At 34.6% G+C, this 13,723-nt stretch overlaps 1 protein-coding gene across 3 annotated transcripts; it reads right to left on the bottom strand.

Annotated features, from left to right (window-relative positions):
- Positions 1-49: 49 nt before the first annotated feature.
- LOC113670499 (uncharacterized) lies at positions 50-13,369 on the bottom strand. Of its 3 annotated transcripts, none has more exons than XM_027186656.2 (9): positions 13,119-13,369; positions 6,092-6,319; positions 4,930-4,983; positions 4,329-4,421; positions 4,139-4,208; positions 3,185-3,293; positions 1,998-2,051; positions 1,860-1,896; positions 50-1,351 (listed from the first exon to the last, which is right to left on the bottom strand). In XM_027186656.2, exons 1-9 carry the CDS (start codon positions 13,212-13,214, stop codon positions 1,250-1,252), a joined length of 843 nt encoding a protein of 280 aa, XP_027042457.2. In that variant the 5' UTR covers positions 13,215-13,369; the 3' UTR covers positions 50-1,249. The 3 variants fall into 3 exon arrangements, with proteins under 3 accessions (XP_027042457.2, XP_089040852.1, XP_027042464.2); XM_089184726.1 differs by lacking the exon at positions 13,119-13,369 and adding an exon at positions 11,951-12,132; XM_027186663.2 differs by lacking the exon at positions 13,119-13,369 and adding an exon at positions 7,880-8,001.
- Between the last annotated feature and the right edge of the window lie 354 nt (positions 13,370-13,723).

Genomic DNA, 13,723 nt, shown 5'->3' with positions numbered 1-13,723 from the left:
AACGATGCTCTCTTTCCTCGAAATGAATGGAAAAATGACAGGAAACAAGTTCCAACTTTTCCTTTTTATCATTAAATCATGATAAAACCAAGTGACACCTCCATTGTATCTACAGCCTGAGAATATTTCATGCTTCAATTAAGACTCAATGAGGAGGCAGATCTCCTAGTTTGTTAACTTTTTGAGAAAACACTACCTGAAACTGAGGTTTCTGTTTGATAATCACCTCTTGGAGAGTGCTTTTAGAGTTATTCTCGTAAGGATTTCGGTAAAAAACAACTTCTAATTTTATGGTACAATTTCAACTATCTCATATGATTACTACTCAACATCATTGTCTTCACATCTTTCGATCAATCTCAGCGCTCTCAGTCGATCAAAACCCTAGTGTTTTTACACGTGCAGTTTATGTCTTGGCCTCTCAAGAGGAATCTTGATTCTGGGTCAATCTTTCTCTAAGGCGTTCGTCTACTCTAGCAAAAAAATTACTCTAAAGTTCTCCTCTAGTAACAAGAAAGTGCCTTGTTGCTATGTCGTAAGGAAGCTCTATAGAAATCGATAAATGTTTGCGCCTTGTTTAAATTTGAAAAGTACCTAAATCTTTAACGGGAAAAATCTGTCTTCAATTAACAGCATATGAGAATACTTTAAAAAATTTTCATTGAAAAATGATCACTTTTTAGGATCTCATCCAAAGTGTTACATCGAAAATACTATTACCAAGGTCGTTTTAAGAAAAATGACTGATCAACTTTGCAGGAAATGAGCAATGCATTCTAAATTCTCCGTCGTCATTCTACTTACTTTGCTTCTATGCTTTGCACAATTGAATTTGTTTGGAATCATGTTTTGTTAATTATATTTGACGGTAACAGCAGTGGCACTGTTATAACTAAATTGCAAAAAGATTAACAAGATTTACAAACTACAAAGACAATGGCCCTTTTCTCAGTAAAAAATCCAAATATCTTCTTCCTTGTCTTCACAAAAAGCGTCAACAATGTCTCTGTTTGACCTGAGCTCTGTTACGGTGCAAGAAATTCGCCTAACAAGGTGATATCATCCATCGAAATTCCAAGAAAAACTTCAACTATTTACAAAATTACTATGACCTATCCACACAACGAACGTAAAATTTGCTTTAAACGAGCTTTCCATTCCAGATCCTCTTGATTTGTGTCTACGGTATGGATAATATGGTACAATGGTTTCGTGTTCTAAAGCGTTGTCATGGTGATGATGGTGCGATTTAATAAGGAGCATATCTGTAGCCTGTGCTGTAACTAGACGGTGGGGCCTGGGGAGGCGCTGCTGTACGGTATGCGGGTGCAGGGGCTGCGTACGTGTTTGGCTAGAAAGAAGGAGAGATGGTAGATGATGTTAAGCAAATCTCTCGAAGACAAATTATCCCTATTTTGTCATTTTAAGGAGCTACAAAGAATGCTGAAATTATAATCAAACCAACTACAGTTTGAACGAAAAAGAAGTGAAAATGATTTAAGATGTAACCCTACATCACACCAGCCAGAAAGGGATGTAAAGTATAAATTGAGGATGTCACAAAGCCACGTGTGGATACGAATTTTGTCTTCGAGTACTGACACTATTTCTCATGAGTGAGCGAGGCGAAGTTGCGGAGAATGATGTTCCAACTTCACACAAAAACGAAGGAATTTTATATCCAGAAAAGAAAAGCACAATCGCCGTGTCAATAAACACGGTTGACATGACGAAATAATTATCTTCGCATGTAAAGATATAGAGAGTACATTAACTGCAAGCAATGAAGATAAAATGCTTTCAAAACAAGATAAATTCTAATATTTCATAAACATCGATATAATAAGTAAGATATTTACCGGACCATATCCACCTCCGTAAGGCGCTGGCTCATATCTGGCGAGGAATACACAGACAACATAAATAAATTCACGAAAAAAGGCAAGAATAAAGTGTGAGACAAATTAACAAACATCAAGAGCAAGATGAAGTTTTACCCAAAACTTCCTATTCTCCTCGTAGCATATGTCTGTTCATATCCATCATAACTTCTGAAATGGTGAAAACAAAAACCAAACATTTTATCTTTGCATTAAGGGTAAAAACACCCGCTAAATTTGCAATACGACTGACAAACCGAGGACACTAAATCATTACAAAGTATACTCTGCCACAGAGTATTAGCACTTTTAAGTCAATAAAGAAACTAAATGCTTCACGTACGGATCATGGAGAGTAAAATACGAAAAACCTGCGGGATAACTGAACTCCATGGATTTAATGCTTAAGCTTGTCCTCCAAAAAACGCTCGAATTTCTGGCTTCCATGTGTAGTGGCGACCGCGATTTTTTGGCAGGAAATTATTAGAGTGACATTGTTATTGTTTCAGCTTTCAGTAGGCTTATCTAAGCCACAGTAAACCCTCTATAAGGCGGGGCCAACCCCAACTTCCCGTCTTCGGAATATTTTCGGGTCTTAGATAGTCAAATATCCCATTACACCAGAAGTTCTGACTAAATAAAGCTGGACTTTGGAAAAATATATAAACACGAGAAAAGAGAGAGTTTAACATATTTGTATATCACTGGTTAAAAAAAAGATAAATCTCTCCACAATGTACTGGAAGCTGAACCAATAACAATGTAATAATTTCCCGCCATAAGAACGCGGTTACAACTGGCAGTTAACTCAAATCGTGTTCAGTTTGGCTTTGTGATTCGTTTCTTTGAAATATGCGAACAATACGCGGCATAAGTTGAATTCACCCAAGAGGCAAAAGAGGTTGCAATGGTGGGCAAAAGTGTTCGGTAAGGTAAGTTTGCGAAAGGATAATATAAAGCAGAACAGTAAGTTCAGTGGATCGATAGAGAACTTAAACTTTGTGGTCAACAGACATAACACCATTTTTTCTTCATAATGGACTTGTGCAGTTTTCATAAGCCATGGTTTTGCTTTTCATTGCTTTTTGATTGGTCAAAAAAAAAAATCACGACTTCCCGCGCTTCAAAGAGTTCCCTTGCTATAACTCTGCGCTTTCGTTACTCTTTCAGATATCTCCATTTTACTTTGAATATCTTCTCTAATAGCTTTGGTTTGGTTTGGCCGAAATATCCTTTACTTACACAATATTAAAGTAATAACATGGAACTTTGACCAAAGGGTTTTTAAAGCATCCTTTGCTTACCCAGTATAGCCGCCATTGTATGCAGTGACCTGAGGTTGAATTGTCCGAGTGCTAAACTTGTTTACCGGCGAAGGCCGACGAACTCCTCTCATGCCACGAAACGCTGTACCTGAAAAACACAGTTACTTACGGTCATTATCTCTCTCATAAACTGTTTTTTCAATTTATTGGTGTTTTAGAACACAAAAGTTCGATATAGATGACACTTTTTGAACGTGGAAGTAGATATCAGAGAAGCACGCCGAATAAAAGTTTGATTGTGTGATCAGTTATAACTTTTGCTCTGGAAGAAAGACTACACGTCTAAGGAGCTCATTGGCTCTTCATTCAAACATTACAGTGCAAAAAAGTGAAATCCAAACTTGGCACGTTAATGAGAAACCTAACTGTACTTGGAGCAACATAACTTTGCCAAAACTACCTACAAATTGCAGGATGGATGAATTGCAGACTTCAGACAAAAAGATCCAAAGCAAAAATACAACCTTATTCAGTCATACAGAAAACTTGCAACAAAACCTCTCTTGAACGTCATAAAACCAACTTTAAAAATGTTAAAACTCATATGTGCGAAGTAAGCCCGCTTTTTTGATAACCTTTGGCTTAATGATGAATCGCTTACGACTTTTTGACGTACAAAATCTACATAATAACAATTTTAATTTGTCAAGCCAAAGAGTCATGTTCCAAGTAAATTTAGTACTGTAGAATAAATACCTTACCAAAATTTTAACTGCTAAAACAGATATGACAACAAAGGAAATAAAAATATGACAAATTTACACTAATATTTGGCAGACATTTTACTCCTGAAGAATCGAACCTTTTACTGCATACAACTCATACTTATCTGCCAAATCAGTACTCCATACAGGAGGACACATGCAATCTCTTACACACAGAACATGCCACTACAGATCAATGAAACGAGAAGGGGAACAAAGCATGCTGTACCATTGGTTAAGGGTCCTCGATTTTGGCTCGGACTTTTTTTGGCGTGCGGTCGAGGGGTTGCATTGTTTACCTAAGTGAAAAATTATCAGTGTCAATGTGGAATCATGCACACATGCAGGAACAAAAAGTGGATTACATAAAAGTGGAATGCAAACAAGTAAAATACACTTCACAAAAATTAGATTCCAACCTCTATTTTTCTTCCATCCACAATAGTTCCATTCAGTTTTTCCCTTGCTTTCATTGCATCAGCAGAATTCACAAATGTCACAAATCCAAAACCCTAGAAAATACAGTTCGTGATCATTTTCCAAGTCATCATTTTATTGTTTCTGATTAGTTCAAAATAGCTAGAACATTCACATTGGGTCTTTTTTTAAAATAACTTGCTTGGGAGGGTTGATGACTCTGAAGGTGCTACTACATCCACAGCTTTTTTTTTTAAAAGTAAATTAAGGATGTGCACAATGAGGATACAAGTAAACTCTTACTTCTTGGGTTCACATTCCTTAAACAACCCTATACCCAAAAACTTTTATTCAGCTTGAGATGAATGACGTACAGGAAAAAAAAATATCTGAAAGATCTCTGAACAAACTGGACAAGATATGTATGTTGTACCCCAACTAAAAAAAATCTTGTTAAAGGTATTGAATTTCAACTTCAAAAAAAAAAAGAAAAAACTTTATTGAAACATGTATTATTTTTCCCATTTGATATAGTTATATTCATAGGACAAGTCAATTGCACTTAGCATGTACCAATCAAAACATATTTCAACTTTTCAGTACCTTTGATCCTCTTTCATTGTAGATGATTTCACAATCTGCCAGAGAACCAAATTGCTGTGGAAAGACCAGATGTAATATCATCATAACAGCTGGACACAATAAGATTCAAGTACTCAGTTGTATAGTACACAGTATGCAACCTCTTCTCATCTTAAATAACATTAATGTATTTTATCTACCACCTTTGTTATCTAGGAATGTTATCTACTCAGAAAAAAATGTCAAATTTTCTCAAATAGTTAACCCTTTACACCCTGACATCAGTATGCATATTCTTCGTACTGTTCTCTATACACTTCCTAAGGTGCTGACAAGGAGAATTTGTTTAGCAATGAAGAGTTTCTTTAGTTGGTGATCATTTCCTTTATTCTCATGACCTTACAGCATGATTCAGGGGTGATATTGTAAGGAGAAATTAGATGCTAGGGGCCAAAGAGTTAACAGGGCAATTTGGAATCAACCCTTAACAACCTAACATACATGTAAGTATGTGTATTCTTCACTGTTCTCTACACGTCTCTTACTGTACTGACACCACAAATTTGTCTAACAATAGTATGCTTTTTAAGTTATAGATAATTTCATTTATTCTCAGGACTTTAATATTTGATTTAAGGGTGATGTCATTGGGAGAAATTTGATATCAGATACTCTTGAGATTATTTTCATTTGCTGTAATCAACCAGATCTGACTGCACAATTTATTTTGCTTCTATGATACACAAATAAAAAAGCTCAATATACCAGGGTTTTTAAGAAGAAATGAATATAGCAAAATACTGTAATGTAAAAAGGGGATGTCTTTCACCTCCAGGTAAAAAAGCACTTGACTGGCCAATAAAAATTAGGGGGAGATTTAAGCCCTTTGTAGCTGGAGAATTATTTGATATGTGATACATAATGAAAATCCTGATAGAGTTCACCCTTTCACTGCCACAACCTTCTTAATAATTCCACTCACTGTCTTCCACACAATTCTTGTGATTTTGGTTCAGAGAAATTGGCATTGGATCAAATGTTAATTCACTAATTGATATTTTTCTCTAATCTCATCCCTTGTCTGCCTGACAGTGTTTTGATACTTTAAGAAGAAATTCTGTTTTTGTCTCTCATGGGAGTTTAAGGAGTCTAAAAGCAATAAAACAATAATTGAAATACAAACCCCAAACATTTGAACTAAGTCATGATCTCTAAATCTAAAAGGGATGTTGGTGACATGTAGCCTCTTTGGTCCTGTGTCACCATTCTGTGTGAGTAGTTCTGATGGCTGAAGCTGGTGTGTCTGTGTCTGTAATTGTAATGGTTGGGTAGGGTCCATGGGTGGAGCCACAGCAACCTCTGTGTAGGGTTGAAGAGAGAGTGGCTGTGTGTACTGGACACCATTGCTAACCTAATAACAACAGACCAAAAAAATTGTCAACAGTTATAATTGGAATTATCAAAAATTATTGTAAGGCGATAAAAATTTGAAAACAATAAGGGGAATTTGAAAATTAGAATCCAATCAGACTGTTTAGGGTAGGGATTACATGGTGTTGACTTTTCTGTCCAAAGGGTTTCATAAGAACTAACCTAGCAAGGCTCACAGTTGCCATAAGTGACCTGAACTCATGGTTAGTTAGACAACAAGTACTTCCAGCCTTACAATGTAATTACTCTCTGCAAGAATTTATCATTTTTCCTTTACTGAAAATGAGATTTTTTTTTTCCAAAATTCATATAAAGGATGACCTCAATTTAAGCTATCACAAAAAAAACAAACAAACAAACAAAAACAAACAAAAAACAGCATCATAATGGTGTTTGTCCACAACAAATTAAAAATTTTTATGGTAAGAGAAAAGCTACAGCAATATGAGGTAAAAAAAAACACCAACAAAAACTCCTGTATTAAAAAATTTTCTATTTAATACATCTCAGGGAACATAGCTAGAAGTTCTTTCTTTTGATCATTTAATCAATTCATTGTTTTCAGGATTATTGATGGTTACTTTCCAAACTGGATTTTTCCATTCCAAATCTCTGATTTCATGGAATTAAACATTTCTGTGGGAGAGAGACTGTGAAAAGATTACTTGGAAGCCTTCCATTGAGAAGTGCCTAAGCCTAATTAATAATTCATCAGTAACTTATTGTGGCCTTTCTATATAAAAACAAATCCTTGCTCAGTGACATTCATTATTAATGCAGTTTAGTAGACTACCATGCAACAACCTGCCTCTAAATTAGCTTTAGTTGAAGTAAAAAGTTCCCTTTCATAACACAAAGGTACCTAGTAAAGTAATTAGCCTGACACAAAACTTTAACCCAAATACAAAATTTCTGTCAGTTCTTTGTTTCTAAAAATGATTTTCTCTAAAATCTATCATTGATCAAAAAATTTAACAATATGGATCAGAAATTGTCAAAGGAAATTGTAATATATGATTGTACTCTGGTTGAGTGGAGACAATGGAAGTAGGTCATACTAATGAAACACTGGCTTGGGAACAATGGCCTGAAATTTTCTTCTGTTTTTTAGTGTCTACCAAATTATCATAATTTTAAACATTTCCAACAGAGTGAACTATGTAATGTTAATATTTGGCTTCCACAAAATAACCACAAGTGAAACTTATCTCATACCTGAACTAAACATACACATAAATGTTGAACAAAAATAATTTAGCCATTGAAGTCCTGTATCAAAATCTCAAGACACTAAAGCAAGAGGTTGAATTGCTGCTTATTCTGACAATTTCACACAGTCAAACACAACTACAATCTGATTACATAAAGTCTGCAAGTAAAACACATTATTTTGTAGTAAAAGAAATTGAATACAGTTGTACTTTCACTTTAACACCATGAATCTGAACAATGGCTCAGTCTCCTTCAACATGGGGGCTAAACAGTTATTGCAACAATATACAAAAGAAAAAAGGAGACTAACAGACAAAGAAAACTTCACCTCCATGATAAAAATCCTGAGTTTTCGCTGTGACCCCTGCATGTACATGTAGTTTGGAAGGCTTAAAAGCAATCTAATTTAGTTTCAACACAAGTTATGAATAATTTAACACCTCTGCCCTACCAGCTGCAGAACACTCTAAGATGTAAGGTTCATCAACACACCATTTTCACAATAAAAACTTCCTTTAATGAGCACTACATATGAACTCTATAAGTAATTATTCATATTTTTCCCAGTGAGACTATTTAAAAAAAAAACATGAATTCACACTGACAAATGTTGTAACTGTTTTCAAAACACAAACTGCAAACAACTGATCATGTCAACTGTGGCTATTAAAAAGTAAATCAACAAACAACTGGTAGAATATAAATTCACTAGAAATTCTCCAAACAAAACAAAAGGTAACATGGCAATGATATTCAGAGAATTTGTATGTTAATCAATTCATAACATCAGCACTGGGGCAATTGTCACATTTAAATTTAAGATCTATTGGGACATGGGTCACTAAACTTGGTACACAACAGCAGAGCCAAAGGGATGGGAGAGAACCTTCTTTCACCTGCTCAGTGCGTTCTATAACAGGTATCTATTCTAACTCTGTTTAGACACACTTTCCTTTGGTTGAAATTAAATTTGAGATATGACTAACCATGTAGCACAGTTTAATTATGTTCCACGAAGCCCCTAATGGTTCTAATCAATGTACCATTTTTACCTATTTAACACTTATTTACACTTTACGACATCTCACAACTTAATTTAAAGATGAGCAAAGCAGAATATTTCTCATAGACAGTTTCAATATTAGACATGGGAAATTTCAACTTGACTAAGCAAATTACCAATTCAAAACTAGAAAAAAAAAATTTTACTTCAGATGTGAAAGGTTACACGTATACTTCTACAAAACGTCTGTTCTCTATACTACTTCATTCTTAAGCTTTTAATTGTTATTTTACAACTGATAACATCAAGTTCTGCTATAGAAAAAGGATAAGAGGAAAAGTAAAATAACAGTTCATTAAAGCTTCTCCCTCTGCCCTCTAAGTATTTCTCTGTATTTACACTGTAATGAATATGACAAATTGTATAATGTAATACATAGTGGCTCCAAATACTTAATGGGGTGATTATCACTTCCCACATTAATTAATGAACAGCTTATTGTTTGTTTCAATCATTGGGTTTCCTAAAGTTTATTTTCTGCCAATTCCACCTTCTATACACATGCATTTTTTAAATTTAAAGAAGAAATACAATGTGGAGATAATAAAGAATAAGGTGAAAAGTTGGCAAAGGAAATAACACAAGAATCAGTTTTCCTACTCCAAAAATATCAACCACCTCTGAAGTATTTTAAGCTCCTTGAAGAAATAATTTGGATTCAATAGCTACATTGCTCCTTGTTGGATGATAATTCAGTCTGTGATGATAATTCAGTCTCCTCGGTTTTTTCCCCTCTTTTTAGCCTATTTTAAATCATACCAGAAAGAACTTTCCTCTCAATACAGCATCATTTACAACTTAATTTTCCTAAAAGAAAGTAAGCTATAATTGCATGCAGACGACAGAAATTTAAAAGCTGCAATCTTCTTTGCATTTAAGAAATAATTAAGGCTTGAAAAAAAAAATGACAAATTCATGAATATTTCAAAATGTATAGCTTACAAAAAAGCAAAACATTTGTTTTGTGTCAGGATATATTTTTGAAAACTCTCAGTGTTAAATTAAAAAACATAAGAACATTGTGATTCATGTTTCCACACTATTACACAAAACATCAGTTAACCTACAAAGCATGGAGATTCAATTGGATGCATGACTTGAAATTTATCCTTATTTGTTTTTCCAATTCCTTTGTGATCTGATTCAAATTCAAAATTAATGACTGAAATTTGTATTGAAACAAAGTGCTGGCACTTACACTGTACTTATTTCTATCTGTTCAATTGGCAAGATTATAAATCATTGAACAGTTGTTCAAATTGAGAAGGAAGTACTGTTCCCAACAAAAAAAAATTTCCTAGGTTTTGGGAAGATTTCACAGACGGTCACAGTACAGATTGATTCCTAGACACAAAAATTCTTTGCTAAATGAGAAATGCAAGACTGTCTTAAATAACTGTACATGATATGCACATATTTGCAATGTATTTACAAGATACCAACATAAAAAAAATGAGGATTTCATATATCCTGTGTTGTAGTTCCTCACAAAAAAGTATACAAGACTTACATAAATTCCGTAGAAGTCCATCACATCTGGAGCAAATCGGGATATGAATGACACCGAGTGTAAATGGAGTAATGAGCTTTTTTATTATTAAGAGTAAATGAGACTCAATTATACAATCCAAGCTCATTATTAAATTTATTTCATATTGACTATTGAGCCAATCATAGATCAAAGACAAACACCACACGGCACAGATGTGCTAGTACTTGTCTTCAGAGTGCATATCAGGCCACAAGATTGTGTTACTTAAGCAATGGGTAACACTACAACATTCCAAAATTATTTTTTTTGAAAGACAAGACACAAATCAGTTGCTAATTCTTATGCGAAAAAACACTGCTTTTCATGTAACAATGATCATTTTGTCTCTCTGTGGTTTCGTGATTTTACACTTAAAATGTAAATTAAAAAACATGACATGATCTTGGTTTTGGCAAGAGATTCAAACTTCTTCATTAAAGTGAAAATATAATTGTCATTATCACCAATTGTCTAAATTACATGAAATACAGAACTCAAGCAAATAGCTATTATAATATTTATTTTCCAAGCATAATGACCAAAACCTCATTTTGAACCAGGGGGGCTTAAATATTAATGGCTTAAAACTCCTTTTTGTTCATAAAATATCAGACTACAAAATAAATTTAGAGATGAATAACATAAACCAAGGATACAGCACAACATCACATCCACAAACCCTTATATCATAAGGACATTTTCTTTTGAAAATTGTCATTATGATAAGTTACATTTTTCATTCCAGTCAATTTTAGAAATGTGTTCCAGCCTCTCATAATAATTAAAAAAAATAATTACTTAAAAAAGAGACCTTAGGCCACAACAATTGTGGTAAGGTTTATTTTCTTTAGAAAGAATAGAAATGTGTTCATTTCATAACTAATGAACAGGAAGCCTCACACATATCTGGAACATATCTGGAATGTGAGTTTGACAACTCTCTACAGCATGGATTAGATTTCACTTTCTTTAATTAACCTTTTAACTCTCAAAATCTGATTAGTAATTCTCCTCTCTAGCTACAACACATTTTCTTTTAGATTAGTTAAGAGAATTTGGTGTTAGATCAAGACAACAACTTGTATCTAATAAGTTTGAATATAGGATATTATTAGGAGAAGTTTCATGTCGATCACTTCTGGGAGTTAACGGGTTGATGAATTTTTCAATTTTTTGGTAATGCTTCTTTGAGAAAAAAATTACCTATAACACTTGAGGAACATGAAATGGAAAAATTGACATTTCGTGGCTTTCCAAAGTGGTCTCTTCAGAAAATTAAATCTGCATTTATACATTCATGTTGTAAAAAATGTGTAATAATTTACTTTGAGTGAACTAAATTTGTTCTCAACACAGTATGACTATGTTTAAGGTCAGAACTCTCAAGGAGTTATACGCCCCTGTGTATCAGGGATAAAATTAACAGACACAATACTGTTCTCAATCAGAATATAACTTGATTTCTATCTGTAACTACATTTTTTTTGCCAACTTTGACCCTGCCAAAGTTATGTGAGTGCTGAGTTTCAATGATTCTTAAGTATCTTTAACTGTAAATCCTTTACGTTGTTGCTGAGTAAAGCTGCAATATTCTGACATTCAATCTCACTCACTTGAGTCACCCTTTGTCTAAAAAGAAGCCGGTATGTGCATTCCTGGAGTACTGCCTAAAAATGAATAATTAACTGCATAGCTCCTGTGCGAAAAGTACAAATATTCCAAGCAAAACCCACTACTATCTGAGTGAAGTGCTTTGAACGTCGAGATTGTTTATTGCGTGTATGACATTGTTTGTGATTTCAAACCTGATATGTTTCTTGGGCCAACATCGTGTTTCCACAAACTTTGCAGATAAATTCAGGAGCGGATTCCATTCAATTTGAACGGTAATTAGGAATAAGATCACAGAAACAAACTGTTGTTTGGCCAATGTTCCAACGGACGCCTTTTCTACAATGCGTATAGTTCGTGTCTTTGTAATGAATACTTTTAATCAAGATTTTATTATTACTTCAAATCTTGACCTGTCAGACATATGACACTTGTCTAGAGCACAATAAAGGTAAACTGTCTTTCTCCAGCCACATTACTCATTTTATTACAAGATAACCATTCACTGCAGATAGATCGATGAAATGTTCGATAACCTCACTAATTCCGTTCGTGTTTGGCCGCGGGAGGAAGCTCTCAAGCTTATCGCGATGCAAAATATGATACTATCATTTGATCGGACGGTGTACCAGATGCAATTTGTCTTAAGTCGTTTAGGATAGCGGAAGTCTATCGCGTTCTCGCCGATCAAATAAACGAAAGTGACAATATTTATCACTCGGCCAAAAATTATAGCAAACGTCACAAGGCCTGCGGTGGTATTTTTCTTAACGATGAAAATTAAACATAGAATTCAAATGAAAGCGGAAATGTTGCGTGCGTTTTTCCTTCCGAAGCACAAATACAGAGAAAGCTAGATATTCTTAGCACAAAATACCAATGAAACTAGTGAACTAATAATCACCGCAAATTTCACGAAGACTACGTTTGAGTATAAACAGTGAAGTGTAGCAAACGACCAGACTGATTTCATCGCCCATCGATACGCTAACAGAACAATCAAGAGCTCAAATATCACGTCTTCGATATTTTACTTCAGTTCGCTCAGGTAAACTAGATCCGGGTTCTGTTTGGAGCCGCAAACTGGAAATCAACATTTATTTTTGTTTCGATTATGACCTGTAGATCCTTAGTTGGGCATCAACAACATCCCGAATGTGTCAGATCATGACTTGACACTTTTGATGAAACTGTTATAAGATTCAGAACTTTAGAAGGATTCAAGAACTGTTCGTCTGTGTTGTCAGACGTATATGAGGCTGGATATTTTAAAGATTTTATGTTAGTGTTCAACGATGATAATTAACCAACTGTCAAAGATACGTACGATGCAGCTGAACCACAAAAGTCACCAAAACTTACCAGTTCACTTTCCTTCGAGATCGACCCGATTTCTGCCGTTCCGCCTCCCGACGGAGCAATCTCCGCGGGTAACGAGCTCAGAACTTGTTGTTCCATCGGCTGATCGGACACAAACCGTAAATGACCGACAACGCAAAGCAAAGAAATGTTAGAATTTTCTCGCTGTCAAGAACAAGACCCATGCAAACTGTCCTGAATCCGCGCCAATCATTTCCCGCAGACCACATGGTATAACAGACACAGGTTATACTGATAACTAGGGGAGGGGAGAGAGAAGATAGTTTCGTCACTTCCTCTTTCATCTTTATTTTCAAAAAAAATTCTAAAAAGCTCTCTTAATCTCTATAATCGATTATCATAACAGTTTGCCACCGCAGAAAATCAAACAAGCAGCCCTTTTTAAATTGATTTTACTATTGTTTTTAATATTCCCCTACCCATCCCTGAAAAACATGCAATTCGACAGACAACTTAATTGAAAGCGAACACCTGCCATGTTGACGAAAAGCCCGAAAAACAAAATTCACTTTTGTAAACTAAACAAGAAAGTCCATATATTAATTATATATGGAAGATGTTTTTGTTCGGAAAAAAATCAACTCTGG

The sequence above is a fragment of the Pocillopora damicornis genome, chromosome 10 (assembly GCF_964200805.1).
Source record: "Pocillopora damicornis chromosome 10, jaPocDami1.2, whole genome shotgun sequence".
NCBI classification, from domain to species: Eukaryota; Metazoa; Cnidaria; class Anthozoa; order Scleractinia; family Pocilloporidae; genus Pocillopora; species Pocillopora damicornis.
The sequence above is the reverse complement of the archived record's forward strand: the minus strand, read 5'-3'. Positions and strand labels throughout refer to the sequence as shown.